The sequence below is a fragment of the Triticum dicoccoides genome, chromosome 7A (assembly GCF_002162155.2).
Source record: "Triticum dicoccoides isolate Atlit2015 ecotype Zavitan chromosome 7A, WEW_v2.0, whole genome shotgun sequence".
Lineage (NCBI taxonomy): Eukaryota > Viridiplantae > Streptophyta > Magnoliopsida > Poales > Poaceae > Triticum > Triticum dicoccoides.
Genome location: NC_041392.1, coordinates 582,020,647 through 582,036,586, shown reverse-complemented (window position 1 = coordinate 582,036,586; position 15,940 = coordinate 582,020,647). Strand labels below are relative to the sequence as shown.

At 45.1% G+C, this 15,940-nt stretch overlaps 2 protein-coding genes across 4 annotated transcripts; one reads left to right on the top strand and one right to left on the bottom strand.

Annotated features, from left to right (window-relative positions):
- Positions 1 to 5,189: 5,189 nt before the first annotated feature.
- LOC119327564 (probable glucomannan 4-beta-mannosyltransferase 9) lies at positions 5,190 to 9,213 on the top strand. Of its 2 annotated transcripts, none has more exons than XM_037600662.1 (9): positions 5,190 to 5,552; positions 5,738 to 5,836; positions 6,706 to 6,958; positions 7,058 to 7,168; positions 7,705 to 7,841; positions 7,945 to 8,058; positions 8,143 to 8,342; positions 8,446 to 8,640; positions 8,712 to 9,213. In XM_037600662.1, exons 1-9 carry the CDS (start codon positions 5,274 to 5,276, stop codon positions 8,869 to 8,871), a joined length of 1,548 nt encoding a protein of 515 aa, XP_037456559.1. In that variant the 5' UTR covers positions 5,190 to 5,273; the 3' UTR covers positions 8,872 to 9,213. The 2 variants fall into 2 exon arrangements, with proteins under 2 accessions (XP_037456559.1, XP_037456558.1); XM_037600661.1 differs by having other exon boundaries at positions 8,446 to 8,667.
- On the bottom strand, positions 6,771 to 10,871 carry LOC119327565 (pentatricopeptide repeat-containing protein At4g16470-like). 2 transcript variants are annotated; one of them, XM_037600664.1, is made up of 3 exons: positions 9,319 to 10,871; positions 7,619 to 8,019; positions 6,771 to 7,268 (listed from the first exon to the last, which is right to left on the bottom strand). In XM_037600664.1, the coding sequence occupies exon 1, from the start codon at positions 10,812 to 10,814 to the stop codon at positions 9,549 to 9,551; it is 1,266 nt and encodes a 421-aa protein (XP_037456561.1). In that variant the 5' UTR covers positions 10,815 to 10,871; the 3' UTR covers positions 6,771 to 7,268; positions 7,619 to 8,019; positions 9,319 to 9,548. The 2 variants fall into 2 exon arrangements, with proteins under 2 accessions (XP_037456561.1, XP_037456560.1); XM_037600663.1 differs by lacking the exon at positions 6,771 to 7,268 and having other exon boundaries at positions 7,500 to 8,019.
- Positions 10,872 to 15,940: the final 5,069 nt, after the last annotated feature.

Here is a 15,940-nt window from a genome sequence, read left to right as displayed (position 1 = left end):
TCGAAGACCAGGCCCCGGCACCGCACATCACATTCCCCTTAGTTGCTCGACACTACTGGGATACTATCGAGTGCCGAGGGTGAGACCTCTACAACACTTCTGATGTTAACCCTGTAGTGTAGCTATTCGGTCGTGGTCATCGAGGGTGATTTCCTCTTTAACCACTTCCGATACGACTCTGTCGTGCAACCCCTCAAGTGTGAACCTCGAGGGTGATTCCTCTACGTTCACCTTGATGATTACATTGAGTGGAACCCACCGAGGGTGATTCCTTGGGTTTTCCTCTTGATGTTTGGACACACGGATACTTGGACTTTACAACTGTTACTTGGAAAGTGATGTGGAGACGGGTTGACCTGGAAGGTGCCCGTGAGATAATTACGAGGCGTGGCCGGGCATTCTTAGCCCTTGCCGCAAGTCCTCGAGACGGGGCAACGGGGTCACCTCTTTCGTGAGTCTCTGCTTGTTACCGCGCGTTCCTAATCCACTACGATTTGGATATTTGATCCGAGGGGCCTCTGGCCTGATAGCACTAACCATCACGTGGGCATAGTATGGGCGTTCTGCGTCGTATACATCAGCCAAAGCTTAATAGACGTCAGCGACTGAGTGGCGCGCGCCGGGTTGGACTGCGCAAGCGCCTGCCTTGTTGAAGGAGGTAGCTAGGTCTGCTCACCGGCCGCGTACGCAACGTGCAGGAGTTTCCGGGGAGATGGCCCATGACCCCTGGGGGCATAGGTTTAGTCCGGCGTGCTGACCTCTCTGTTAAGTCTAGGTTGGGTTGCGGCGTATTGTTTGGCCGAGGCCGGGCATGACCCTGGAAAGTGTGTCCGGCCGGAGTTAATCGAGCGTGGTGGGTAAGTTGGTGCACCCCTGCAGGGAAGAAAACATCTATCGATAGCCTGTCCTACGGTAACGGACACTTGGAGTTGTATCCCGATCGATACAACTAGAACTGGATACTTGTGATGAGAACTGGATGGTGATGAGGATTTGATTGTGATGCTAACTGGATAGTATGGCTCTGGGATTGCTTTCTCGCAGGGAGTCGAGAAAGGATCTCTGGCCGAGGTTGTTAACACTACTACCGCTTTACTTTATGTTACTCTACTCCCTCTTGTTTGCTGCAAGATGGTGGTTTCCAGAAGATGCTAGTCTTCGATAGGACTAGGCCTTCTCTCTATTCTGGCATTTCTGCAGCCCAGTCCACATATATAGCCTTCCTTTGATAATGTTGCATATGTAATGTAGATCCTTGCTTGCGAGTACTTTGGATGAGTACTCACGGTTGCTTTGCTCCCCTTTTTCCCCCTTTCTTTTCTTTCTGGTTGATGCAACCAGATGTCGGAGCCCAGGAGCCAGATGCCACCGCCGGTGCCTACTACTACGTGGAGACCGCTGACGACCAGGAGTAGTTAGGAGGCTCCCAGGCAGGAGGCCTTGCCTTTTCGATCGTTGTTGTTTTGTGCTAGCCTTCTTAAGGCAAACTTGTTTAACTCATGTCTGTACTCAGATATTGTTGCTTCCGCTGACTCGTTTGTATTCAAGCTGATGTATTCGAGCCCTCGAGGCCCCTGGCTTGTAATATAAAGCTTGTATTATTTTAATTTGTGTCTAGAGTTGTGTTGTGATATCTTCCCGTGAGTCTTTGATCTTGATCGTACACATTTGCGTGTATGATTAGTGTACGATTGAATCGAGGGCGTTACAATCACGGTGGAGATCAATGGCGTGCAAAATTTGTGCTAAGATCGTTGTGTGTTTCACCGGTAAAATGGAAACTAGAGTCTATTCGCGGCTTACAATGGACGAACGCTTTGTTTAATGCGGGTTGCATGCACCAAAGTTGTTTTTTCTAATGTTTGATGTGCGCACCAAATTGAGTTTGGAACCTATGAGTGATCCACGTCCCCTGGACTTCTAGTGGAAACCTACTTGCGCTCGTAGGACATGTGAGTGACTCGACTACTAATCTGTCTTTGCCTGTGCCACACCAGACATGTGTTGATCAAAATTAGCCATGACGTGTTCATGATTGAACAAGAACCTAGCCATATGGGAAGGTCCTGATGCTACAACAAGAATGACCGGCATGGCCATGTAGGTGGCTACTCTGAATCTCCCCTTGATCACTTTATCTACCCTCCCCATTTTTGAGACCCCCATCATGCATGGTTGACTTTGAATTGTTGTTTACGCAGTTGGTTGCAGGGGCGAAGCTACGTATAGCTACCCGGTGTCACTGGCACCGGGTGCAATTTGCATGCACTTATTAGCTTAGTGTGTAGGCCATTCAATTGTTTGATATGTAGGCATGTGTTCTTCTATATGGACACCGGGTAATTTTAAGTCTGGATCCGCCCCTGGTTGGTTGCTGTGGTAGGTCACAAATCGCACCACGATTTAGGTAATCATGTATATCTCACAGGGTCACATTTATCTCTCAATCGTCTATTTCAAATTAGCATGCATTATGCCTTGATTCATGTCTGCCAGTGTACCGTTGTTATTACATTTGGACTATTGGACCTGATTATTGGCTCCCATTAAATTTTTTGCATCAAAATAATCTCAAGAAAGAAGTACCGACATCAGTAACGGACTACCTGAGACGTAGTGTTCTACAAGAAAAAAACAAAAAGTGGTTACCCCGAATGAGCTGACTTTGAGTAATTTACTTACAAAAGCAACTTTGTTTGCTCTATCCTTCTAGTTATGCTTTGTCAGGTTGTCATTAGTCATGATAACCCCATGGGAGAGGTACCAAACAAAGATTTTAAACTTTAGGGGTATTTTAAGTTTTCAAATAAGCGAAATTGACAATGTGTATCCATTAGATCCCTTTGCATAGATTTGATGTTGATTGAACACACATGTCAGGACACATCTAGACATAGATCAAACCCCTACCCCAGTTAACCAGTCTAGCATTTCTGCCCATGCCAATAATTTTGCAGCAATGAGAACTCACATAGAGCTGACATTCATCGGCATCGAGCACCTCACTTCCACCACACAACACCTAGCAAAGTACACATGCAAAAACATGGTAACACATTAATAGCATATCAGCCCTTATTTCATCAATAGTGGAAAACATATAGACACGTTTGAAATACGAAACTTCATGAGGATATTGATAACGAGATCGATATACCATCATATATCATATTTACATATCATAGAATATTTATTGATTATATTTTTATCATTTAATAATTACTAAATAAAAGATACAAAATAATAAACCAGTGCCAACATATTTATTGTTACATGGCATACCAAACACATTTAACATACAAGAAACGGAAACCTTCACAATGCATATCTTAAAAGATACTAAGACGTTAAAACCTCGTGATACTAAACATTTGTTAATTGAGTGCTCACCAATATCAACTATATCATGTCTTATCAAGTATTAGGTGAATGCACATGCACATACATCAAATAATACAATTACTCACACAAACTTCTGAATGACACAATTAGACCACAAAACTAGATCCAATAGCATAAGACATGGAAGCAACCAGGGAGTTGTTTGTAGTTTGATCTAGACATAGGATCAAAGGATCATCAAACATGTGGACATGTAAAATTCAAAGTACCACAATTTTTTTTTCACACAACATAAAATTTGGGCTATCACGATATCATGGTTTGATACATTACCATGTAAGAAACTTGTGTTGTTAGAAATTCCACATTTGAAGTCCAGACATCACTTTTTTTTGAGGAATCACCGGGCAGAGAGTTCTCCCACCTAAATATATTGCTCAAAAGCAGCCAAAGCCAAGAGCCACCTGGGGGAGAGTTCTTCCACATTTGAAGCCCGCACATCACTATTTGTTCGCAGCTATAAGTAATCCTGTAAAACATCGAAAAAGCATTGCAGAGACCGAGCTCCACATAGCTCTTTATTTTTTTTCAGCGAAAATACTATTTTCACACATTGAAAAAATCTGAAAAAAAAGTCTATACATACATGTGTATTTGTATTATACACGTATGAAATTTCATGAACATATATGTTTTCATGTAGTGTATATGAAAAAGATAAATACACAGATTAATATAGGCTATATCTTTGTTGTTTTTACACATATTTATCTTTTTGTGTAGCACACAAATAACTGAATTACATGATGAAACTTTTTACCTACTTGACAAACATGCATATGTATTTGTATAAAAAAATTTGATATTTTTTGAAACTTTTAAGTATATTTTGAATATTTTTTTTTGGCAAAACGGGCTCAATGGAGCCCGGCCTCTGCAACGCCGCACTCTGTAAAACATGTCCTATTATGTGTTCCCACGCAAGACTTCTTTCGCGCGCCGAAATCGTTTATCCGTGCAATTGGACGAGTCCTATCAAAAAAGTTGAGGGTACAAGGTCTCAAGTTTTGGTACTTCCTCCGTCACGGTTTAGTAGTCGCGCTTGTAAATTCTCTGGGACCTAGGTGGTTATCTATTGGTTGTAAGATGGCCTAAGAAATAGCATTCACACTACGCATGCATATAGAAATAGTATATCGGAGTACTAATTAGCTACTAGAAATAAATGCAATGCGTCCTAAACCTTGTCTATTATGGAAACGCAGGCAAATTTAACTGTGCCTTCTAAACTGTGACGGAGGGAGTAAGACAAATTGAACCATGCCATTAATTGGGTTTATTGACATACACATCCTCTATCCATGTGTACAACAAATACAATCGCTCATACAATCTAGGCCTAATTAGACTGATTTTGGATCTACAAGTAAAAGTAATCATTAAATTCACCATATCACGCAAAATATCAACTGGTAAATTGACCATATCGTGCACGAAATGCCACAACCAATATAGCCTCGTAAAATCAGCTAATGAATAAAGAGCGAATTTTACACAAAATACAAAAAGTAAAGTAGAACAATATACCATCTATATCATGCAAAATGTTACTGCACCATATATAAGTAACTACAACCACGGACAAATATCAGCAGCAGTCAGCGCAATCAAATTGGTGATATGGAGTATTTGGAGATCTCCAATCTCTATCTTTTATACGCCATAAATCGAGCAAAAAAAGCCACCCCTACCCGACGTCATCGCCGCCGTCCCTCTCGCTTCTCTCCCTCCTTTTATACCCTCGCCTTTGCTCCCACCACCAGCACCACGCTGACAGGACAGACACATCCCAGCTCCACGCAGGAGCAGCCACGCCCCATTCTTGTCGCTGCTAGTTTACTCGCCTCTCGTCTGCTAACGTGCGTGCTGCTATGGAGGCGGCGGAGCAGATTGCGGTGGTGTGGAAGCAGGTCCGCGGCCCGGTCATCGCGCCGCTGCTGCGCGCGTCCGTGATGGTCTGCCTCGCCATGTGCGTGATCCTGTTCGTGGAGAAGGTGTACATGGCCGTCGTCATCGTGGCGATGAGGCTGATCGGCCGCCACCCCGAGCGGCAGTGGCGGTGGGAGCCCCTCCGCGACGACGACCCCGAGCTCGGCAACGCCGCCTATCCCATGGTCCTCGTCCAGATCCCCATGTACAACGAACGCGAGGTGAGCACTGTCTACGCTCCACAGCCTAGAGGAAAGAGAGAGCACGAAACCACGTCGCTGTACGGATTTTACTGTATTGGCTGCTGACAATCTGCCATTTGCTGGCAAAATCTTTCGCTGTAATGCCGCCCTCCGATAAAAATTGTAGGAGTTCTTCTTACTTTTTTTGTATGGTTGACTCGCAGGTTTACAAGAAGTCGATCGGGGCGGCGTGCGGGCTGTCCTGGCCGTCGGATCGGATCGTCATCCAGGTGCTGGACGACTCCACGGACCCCGCCATCAAGGTAAACCGCATAGGCATACGCGCACAAACCATAAGCATTTTCTCCAACTTCCAGCACATTTCCAGTATCCATAAGATTCAGGTAGTTCAGACTTTTCATTTACCGTGGTTTCTTCAGAAAAAGAAGCACACGCATGTATATACGCACTTAGCATATATCAGTACACGTGCGGTTGTTTGTTGAATTTTTTTTCAAATTTTTTCATCTGTTCATCTTCAATCGTGGCAGTACAACGAACACTAGAAATAATAAAAATTACATCCAGATCCGTATACAATCTAGCGACGACTACAAGCACTGAAGCAAGCCGAAGGCGCGCCGTCGTCATCGCCCCTCCCTCGCTGGAGCCGGGCAAAACTTGTTGTACTAGACAGTCGGGAAGCATCATGCTAAGGCATCATAGGACCAACGGATCAGAACAGCAACCGATGTGGTTGAAGAGTAGCGCAGATCAGAAGGATCCAACCTTAAGACAGACGAACATAGACGAACAACGACATGATCTGAGCAAATCCATCAAGAACAGATCCGCCGGAGACACACCTCCACATGCCCCCCGACGATGCTAGACGCATCATCAGGATAGAGACTGAGCGATGAGAACCTGATTCCATCTTTAAGGAGCTGCCGCCATCTCGTCTTCCTGAGGCCCTATCCGCCGGGAGACACGGAAAACCTAGCATTTTCTTATGGCAGGAAGTGTGCGAAAAGAGCGCATAACATGCACATGCTCACCCATTGTTGTTTCTTTAATTCTTTTAGTACAATTGGTACATACGGCCATTAACGTGAACTGCATGCATATACTATATGCAGTTATGCACGGATCCTGATGTTTTCATTTCGTGATCGCGTATACCACGGTGCAGGAGCTGGTGCAGGCGGAGTGCCATCGGTGGGCGAACAAGGGTGTAAACATCAAGTACGAGATCCGGGACAACCGGCGCGGGTACAAGGCCGGCGCGCTCAAGGAAGGCATGAAGCACGGCTACGTCAAGGACTGCGACTATGTGGTCATCTTCGACGCCGACTTCCAGCCCGAGCCGGATTACCTGAGCCGCGCCATGCCCTTCCTCGTCCACAACCCCGAGATCGCCCTCGTCCAGGCCCGCTGGGTATTCGGTACATCATCTCGGGCATCCCTTCTTGTTTTGGCCGAAATTCTGTACTGCATGGTGCTGACATTTCTCTTGCTGCTGCTGATTCTGTGTGAGTAAGCAGTGAATGCAAATGAGTGCTTGATGACAAGGATGCAGGAGATGTCCTTGGACTATCACTTCAAGGTGGAGCAAGAAGTGGGTTCCTCAGCTTATGCCTTCTTTGGCTTCAATGGTAATAAACTTTTGATCTCGCAATATATGAATGTCACCATTTACATTTGTGAGGCCTCTGTGTTTCCTTTTGACCAATTATAAGCTTCTGTCTCTTTTTCCTGTGTACATAAATAGGAAAAGGCAAACATGGCATCAAATCACACTGTCAGAAAATCGTATGCAATTGCATCAGTGTACCATTTGCCTTCTGTGTCAGCTCTTCCACGAAACAATACTAGGAAACCAAGGGACACAATAGTATTACTAGAACAAGCATAGGTTGCAACATGATCAGAGTTACCATTAGGCAGATAATCAATTGCGCTAACGATTTTGATGTTAGGCAGCTCTAGGTCTAACCGGGAAAAAGATACAGAAAAAACACAAAGGTTGATAGAGATAACACAACTGAAGGATCAAATTCCCCATATATATTTTCCTGGACTAACTAACAGATAGTAGTACATACTTGAACATGGATTTTAGCAGCAGCCAGCAGTCACACTTTGCATCACCTGATCCGTCTTCTTAACATGCAAAATACTTGTTTAACAGGAACCGCTGGTGTGTGGCGCATATCTGCTCTGAATGAGGCAGGTGGCTGGAAGGACCGAACCACGGTCGAAGACATGGACCTGGCTGTCCGAGCAAGCCTCAAGGGATGGAAGTTTGTGTACCTTGGTGATCTCAGGGTAAATATGCACCAGTAACCTATCAGTTTCATGCAAGAAAACCACTGCATCACTTTGCACTCCTTGTATGAACCATGTGCCGAACTTGTAAATGTTGTTTCAGGTTAAAAGTGAGCTCCCAAGTACGTTCAAGGCATTTCGGTACCAGCAACATAGATGGTCGTGCGGGCCTGCAAATCTGTTCAGGAAAATGTTGATGGAGATTGTCAAAAATCAGGTCACTTGCACCAAGCTAGTATATTTTGAAATTTCTGTTACAGATAAAATTTATTGCTAACAAGCTATATTGATCTTGATGCAGAAAGTGACGCTTTGGAAGAAAATCTACGTCATCTACAACTTCTTTCTCGTGCGCAAGATAATCGGGCACATTTTGACGTCTGTGTTTTACTGCCTTGTTATCCCAGCCACAGTTTTTGTTCCTGAGGTTGAGATACCAAGGTGGGGTTACTTCTACATTCCAACCGTTATCACCCTTCTCAATGCTGTTGGGACTCCAAGGTACCAATCATCTCATCTATGCAATTTGTTTAAAAGGTGATGAACCTAAACCTCCTAACTTCGACACATGTGTATTAACATGAGAAATCATCAATTGATGCAGGTCTTTTCACTTGGTTATCTTTTGGGTACTGTTTGAGAATGTCATGTCATTGCATAGAACAAAGGCGACCTTCAGCGGTCTACTGGAGCTAGGGAGGGTGAATGAGTGGGTGGTGACAGAAAAGCTTGGTGATATTCTGAAGATGAAAGTACAAAGCAAAGTTACCAAGAAGCTGCGAATGCGGATAAGAGAAAGGTACATTATCATAATTGGTTTTCTCATGTGCATCTCTCAACTCTCGTACCTAAACTTTAATATGGAATCAGGTTGCAGCTTTTGGAGCTTGGTGTTGCAGCCTATATATTCTTTTGTGGAAGTTATGACCTTTTGTTTGGCAAAAGATATTACTATGTCTTTCTCTTCATGCAATCCATCGCTTTCTTTGTCGTCGGTGTGGGTTTTGTTGGGACACTTGTCCCCAACTGATAATGCTCTCCATTCATGGTGTAATGTTGTCCCGAAAGATTCAGTGTAACAGCACTGGAAGAGAAGACATAGATAGATATGTAGGTTTGTTTTAGCTGGTAGGCATGTGCTGTGAAGCACATTACTTAGGTGATGATCAAGAAGGCTTGTTAGAGCCTCTGCATTACCGCAGTAGATTGCTGAGGTTTAATCATTTGTCCGAAAAGAATAACATAAGGGAGTTTGTTCATTCAGTCTTAGCAGGCACGGTTTGTTATGGGAAGAGGAGGAAATAGTGTCTGGTGTCTCAACTTTGCCCACCTGAAATACTATAAGGATGATCTACTTGTTTATCTCCAGTTTTTACCCATAATTTATATCTTGTCGACGTTAAGCGCAATAAACATTTGGGAAAGTTTCATTCAGGCAACTGTTGTTGGAAACAGAGTTAGTATGGCACTAGCTGACCTGAGTTTGTTGCTTCCAGAGAAACCAGCTGTTCTATCTCTTTCCGAACGACCGACTGTGCTGTATCATTCAGAAACACCCCCTTCAGATGGTACTGCCGGTACTGCCTGTCAGTCCATGGATACAGCTGAATTGCGACAAACGACAAGGCCAGCATCGTCACTCAACAAATCGCAAGGATTTATGAACATCTCCGACCAGCAGCGATTGCCGATCCTTTCCACCATAGCTCACACTCGCAAGGAGTGCTCGTTGATCGAGCGGGCCAAGGCATTGCAGGCTTCATATATCTCCCAACTCTCGTCGTGGTATGTGTCTCTGGCGAGGAAGACGTGCTTCTTCCCCTGGACTTCGACGGCGCTCCAAGCAGGGTCCTTCCGAATGCCCAGCGACTTCATGGACTCGTGCATACCGGCCACGCTGTCCCACATGTCGCAGGCAGCGTACGTGTTCGCGAGGACGACGTACTTGCCGGCATTCCCCGGCTGCAGCCGAAAGAAGCGCTGCGCGGCAAGCTCGACCAGCCCCACGTCGCCGTGCTTCCTGCAGGCGCCCAGCAGCGCGCCCCAGACCACCGAGTGCTCCTGGCAGTCCGGCAGGTTCTTGACAAGCTCGTAGGCTTCGCGGAGCCTGCCGACCCTGGCGAGCATGTCGACCACCGCCGCGTAGTGCGCGCCCTTCGGGGTGAGCCCGTAGTCCGACGGCATGGACGAGAAGTGCATCAGACCCTCATCGACGAGCCCGCCGTGCGCGCAGGCCGAGAGCACAGCGAGGAACGTCACGTCGTTCGGCCGGAACCCGTCGCGCGTCATCTCGCCGAAGAGCGCCAGCGCCTCGCGCACGTGGCCGTGCTGGCCGTGCCCGGAGATGAGCGCGGTCCACATGGTGACGTTCCGCTCCGGCGCGGCCGCGAACGCCCGGCGCGCGTCCTCGGCGCTGCTGCACTTGAGGTACATGTCGACGAGCGCGCTGTTGGCGAACACGTTGACGGCGGCGACGGCGGACTTGACCATGACGCCGTGCACGCGCCGGCCGTGGTCCAGCGCGGCCATCCTGGCGCACGCGCAGAGCACCGACGCGAACGTGAACTGGTCCGGCCTCAGCCCCTCAGCCCGCACCAGGCCGAACATGTCCACCGCCTGCGCCTCCTCCCGCCCGCGCGTGCACCCGGATATCATCGCGTTCCACGCCACGACGTCCCTGCGCGGCATTCCGTCGAACAGGTTCCGGGCGACGCCGAGCTCCCCGATCTTGGAATAAAATATCAGCAGCTTGGTGGCCATGTAGTCGCTGCATCTGAAGCCGGTGGAGACCATGCGCGCGTGGATCCTCTTGCCGAGCCTCGCGTCCCTCCGGTTCACGCACTCTTGCAGCAGAAGAGCGTAGGCGCTCGAGACGGCGAACACGGCGCTCCGGTGGAGGAGGCTCACGGCACGAGAGAGCTCCCCCGCGATGCACAGCGACCTCAGCTTTCGCGCTAGGCTACTCGAGTCCATGGCCTAGGGAAATCAGGCAGGGTCAGAACAGGGGAATTAACCGTAGCATGTTTTAGTTTCTCAGAAGCATGTTGTTGTTCTGAATTCCAACGGAACAAGGGCTTGCATATCAGTATGTAGTTCTGTAGTAGATAGTTAGGGCATCTCTAGCAGATTCTGCAACCACGCGTCCCATAAAATGCGTATAACAAGGGACGTGTTTACAGGATCTGTTCGGCCGGAGCGCTCGTCGCACCGTAAAATTTTCATAAAACATCAAACATATTACACATATGGAGGGAAATTTGTGGAGTGGATGCAGCGCAGGGTGAAGGAAATATGCCCAAGAGGCAATGATAAAGTTATTATTTATTTCCTTATTTCATGATAAATGTTTATTATTCATGCTAGAATTGTATTAATCGGAAACATAATACATGTGTGAATACATAGACAAACATAGTGTCACTAGTATGCCTCTACTTTACTAGCTCGTTAATCAAAAATGGTTAAGTTTCCTAACCATAAACATGAGTTATCATTTGATTAATGGGATCACATCATTAGGAGAATGATGTGATTGACTTGACCCATTCCGTTAGCTTAGCACTTGATCGTTTAGTATGTTGCTATTGCTTTCTTCATGACTTATACATGTTCCCATGACTATGGGATTATGCAACTCCCGTTTACCGGAGGAACACTTTGTGTGCTACCAAAACATCACAACTTAACTGGGTGATTATAAAGGTGCTCTACAGGTGTCTCCGAAGGTACTTGTTGAGTTCGCGTATTTCGAGATTATGATTTGTCACTCCGATTTTCGAAGAGGTATCTCTGGGCCCTCTCGGTAATGCACATCACTATAAGCCTTGCAAGCATTGTAACTAATGAGTTAGTTGCGGGATGATGCATTACAGAACGAGTAAATAGATTTGCCGGTAACGAGATTGAACTAGGTATTGAGATACCAACGATCGAATCTCGGGCAAGTAACATACCGGTGACAAAGGGAACAACGTATGCTGTTATGCGGTTTGACCGATAAAGATCTTCGTAGAATATGTGGGAGCCAATATGAGCATCCAGGTTCCGCTATTGGTTATTGACTAGAGACGTGTCTCGGTCATGTCTACATAGTTCTCGAACCCGTAGGGTCCGCACGCTTAAAGTTTGGTGACGATTTGTATTATGAGTTTATGTGTTTTGATGTACCAAAGGTAGTTCGGAGTCCCGGATGAGATCGGGGACCTGACAAGGAGTCTCGAAATGGTCGAGACGTAAAGATCGATATGTTGGACGACTATATTCGGACATCGAAAAGGTTCCGAGTGATTCGGATATTTTTCGGAGTACCGGGGAGTTACGGGAATACGGGAAAGAAGTGTTGGGCCTTAATGGGCTTTAGTGGGAAGGAGCGGCAGCAGCCAGGAGGTGGCGCGCGCCCCTCCCAAGCCCAGTCCGAATTGGACAAGGGGTTTGGGGCACGGCCCCCCTCTCCCTTCCTTCTCCCCTTCCCTCCTTTCCCCCTTCTCCTAGTTGGACTAGGAAAGAAGGAAACCTACTCCTACTAGGAGTAGGAATCCTACTCCCTTGGCGCGCCCCTCCTAGGGCCGGCCTCCTCCTCCCTTGCTCCTTTATATACGGGGGCAGGGGCACCCCAGGACACACAAGTTGATCGGTTGATCTCTCCCAACCGTGTGCGGTGCCTCCCTCCATCATAATCCACCTCGATCATATCGTAGCGGTGCTTAGGCGAAGCCCTGTGTCAGTAGCATCATCATCACCGTCACCACGCTGTCGTGCTGACGAAACTCTCCTGTGAAGCTTTCATGCATCGGAGCTCGCGGGACGTCATCGAGTTGAACGTGTGCAGAACTCAGAGGTGTCGTGCGTTCGGTACTTGGATCGGTCGGATCGTGAGGACGTATGACTACATCAACCGTGTTGTGCTAACGCTTCCGCATTCGGTCTACAAGGGTACATGGACACACTCTCCCATCTCGTTACTATGCATCACCATGATCTTGCGTGTGCGTAGGAATTTTTTTGAAATTACTACGTAGATGTTATATGCACGAGTAGAACACAAGTGAGTTGTGGGCGATACAAGTCATACTACTTACCAGCATGTCATACATTGATTCGGCGGTATTGTTGGATGAAGCAGCCCGGACCGACATTACGCGTACGCTTATGTGAAACTGGTTCTACCGATATGCTTTGCACATAGGTGGCTGGTGGGTGTCAGTTTCTCCAACTTTAGTTGAACCGAGTGTGGCTACGCCCGGTCCTTGAAAAGGTTAAAACATTACTAACTTGACGAACTATCGTTGTGGTTTTGACGCGTAGATAAGAACGGTTCTTGCTCAGCCCATAGCAGCCACGTAAAACTTGCAACAACAAAGTAGAGGACGTCTAACTTATTTTTGCAGGGCATGTTGTGATGTGATATGGTCAAGATATGATGCTATAATTTATTGTATGAGATGATCATGTTTTGTAATGGAGTTATCGACAACTGGCAGAAGCCTTATGGTTGTCTCTTTATTGCATAAGATGCAAGCGCCAAATAATTGCTTTACTTTATCACTATGCGATAGCAATAGTTGCAAGAGCAATAGTTGGCAAGATGACCATGTGACAACACATTGATATAGATCAAGATGATGGAGATCATGGTGTCATGCCGGTGACAATGGAAACCAGGACGATGCTTTGGAGATGGAGATCAAAGGCACAAGATGATGATGATCATATCATGTCACATATTTTGATTGCATGTGATGTTTATCTTTTATGCATTTTATTTTTCTTAGTTCGATGGTAGCTTTACACTACTAGGGAAAAGACTGGCAGTAGCGCTGGTTTTTGGCCTATCAGTAGCGCGGGTAAGCGCGCTACTGATAAGGTGCTACAGCTAATGCTTAGCAGTAGCGCCTACTAGCACTCGCTAGTGCTATATCTACTTAGTAGTAGCGCTTTCCAAGTCAATCGCTACTACTAATTATTAGTAGCGCTTTCGAAAACAACCGCTACTACTATTATTCCCTATTCCATTTCTTTTGAATTTTAGGTCGTATTCATATACCTGTATACAATTTTTCATACAGTAGCAATTTAGAGATTGTTTTTACATCGTAATGAGTTATTAAATCACTAGGTGAAAGAACCTTGGATTAGTTTCAAGTGCATGGATCCAAAGTAACCAATGGTCACTTTGGATCCATCCATTTGAAACTAATTGATGGTTCTTTCACCCAATGACATAATAACCTCTCATCATTATCATAATATCATTAACAACTTATCATCGTAATATATCATTGTCATATAACTCCTCATAATCATCATTTTCGTCCATGATGGGACATCATATAACAACTTCGTCACTAGTTATAATAACAACTCGTCGTCATCATCATAGTACTCATAGTCACTACTCCTACTCAGCATCACCATCAAGTCTAAGACATTGTAGTCATATATAATCAACACTAACTAATTGTTCTTAATACTTAGGACCTACTCCTCTCTCCTAGCTAAAATACCATAAAACAGATAAACCGGTCCTTCACCATAATGAAAAATGGGCATAAACCTATCTCTAACTTGTGGCTTGCGCACATTCATTTTGTCTCCAATTATTTGCGTGTGCGCATTCATCACTTTGCTCCATCATTTGATTTTGAGCCTTCCATCGTTTGGAGAAATCGAGTATGCAGTATGGTAAGCCTCCGAAGGAGTTGGTCGTAAGCTAACCATATGCATATCACCTTCGGTAAATAGCATGTCAGGCACAACCTGCTTCGGGAGCCTCTGTTCAAAAACGAAATAGTAACATATATAGTTAGCAATGGTTTACTTAAGAATAATGTATGCAATGAAGTTACCATCATTAACAAAATCTAACCATGTTTTTAGCAATGAAGTTATCATCAAGCAATGTATGGACTAGTGGCATGTATCTAGTATAATTTTGGCTGATAGAGTGACTGGTTTTGAAGGCCTCAACATCTTCTATGAATGAGACAAGATAACCTTTCTCCTCACAATTAAGCTTGGAGTCATAGCTGTAGTATGTGTTGTCTACTACCTTCTGAGTATTTCTTGAAGATAAGAAATAAGCTGAAAATTAACAAATCTTATTCACACCAAATATTTTTAAATTAACAACATAAATTACTGAACTTAACAAATTAGTTTGACAAACTCACATCTAGGCAAAACTGGAGGCATATCCACATCCACCCAGATGTCGATATTATCATCATCATCATAATCTTCGGGACGAATATCAAATCTTATTCGCATTCCCTCCTCAAATCCATATGCCTTGCAGAGAGCTTCCCAATTAGAGCAACCGAAATGGGAGCGATCGACCGCATTGTAGAACTTAACCAGAAACTCGTAACCATGTTTTGTTCTTAAGTGAGCCCTCCTTGTCTCCACATTCTCAAAGTCATCTAAACCAAAACCAAGCTTCTCCAATACATATGGTCTAGCATGGCACAGGATGTACTAATCGAATTGAAAAAATCCATAAATTACAGGTTGAACAAAAGAAGCACAAGTGATTATATTAATTACGATGAAATGCTTGTCGTTGCATACCGTACAAACATCGAAGGTCTCTTCCAGCTTCACGGTGAAAAACCTATCATTTTGCAGGTGAGGAAACCTGTCGCACACACCCCGGTCATCATAGCAGTACCCGCACTCCGGGATCCCATCGTCATCAGACATCTCCTGTGTTCAAAATTCAGAGATTATAACTCGACAGCAAAACCCAAAATATCCGACATGACCTTTGCTAAAAAAGGACACATCAAGCGCCTGAAATTTGCTGGAACGGAAATTAATCAACACTCCGGCAAAACATAGGCCACTTATCGATGGTCATTGCATTTCAATGGTTCAAAATATGAAAAAAAATCGAAATATCTTATATATAATCCTAAAACTAATTAAACTAGTTTTATTAACTACTTACTAAATAAACTAGTTCTATTAAGCACTTACTAAATAAACTAGGTCCATTAAGCACTTAATATAAATAAGGTAGTTATATTAATCACTTGCGAAATAAACTAGTTACCTATGATTTGCAAAAACAGAGACAAGGGAGGGAGGGAGGAGAGAGGAGG

What these genes read in the sequence shown, in the direction of transcription:
- LOC119327564 (XM_037600661.1), top strand. Translation starts at nt 5,274, where the DNA reads ATGGAGGCGGCGGAGCAGATTGCGGTGGTGTGGAAGCAGGTCCGCGGC. An exon ending in CCATGTACAACGAACGCGAG is followed by an intron (nt 5,553 to 5,737) that starts GTGAGCACTGTC and finishes GTTGACTCGCAG; the next exon opens with GTTTACAAGAAGTCGATCGG. An exon ending in CCAGGCCCGCTGGGTATTCG is followed by an intron (nt 6,959 to 7,057) that starts GTACATCATCTC and finishes GTGAGTAAGCAG; the next exon opens with TGAATGCAAATGAGTGCTTG.
- LOC119327565 (XM_037600664.1), bottom strand. Translation starts at nt 10,814, where the DNA reads ATGGACTCGAGTAGCCTAGCGCGAAAGCTGAGGTCGCTGTGCATCGCG.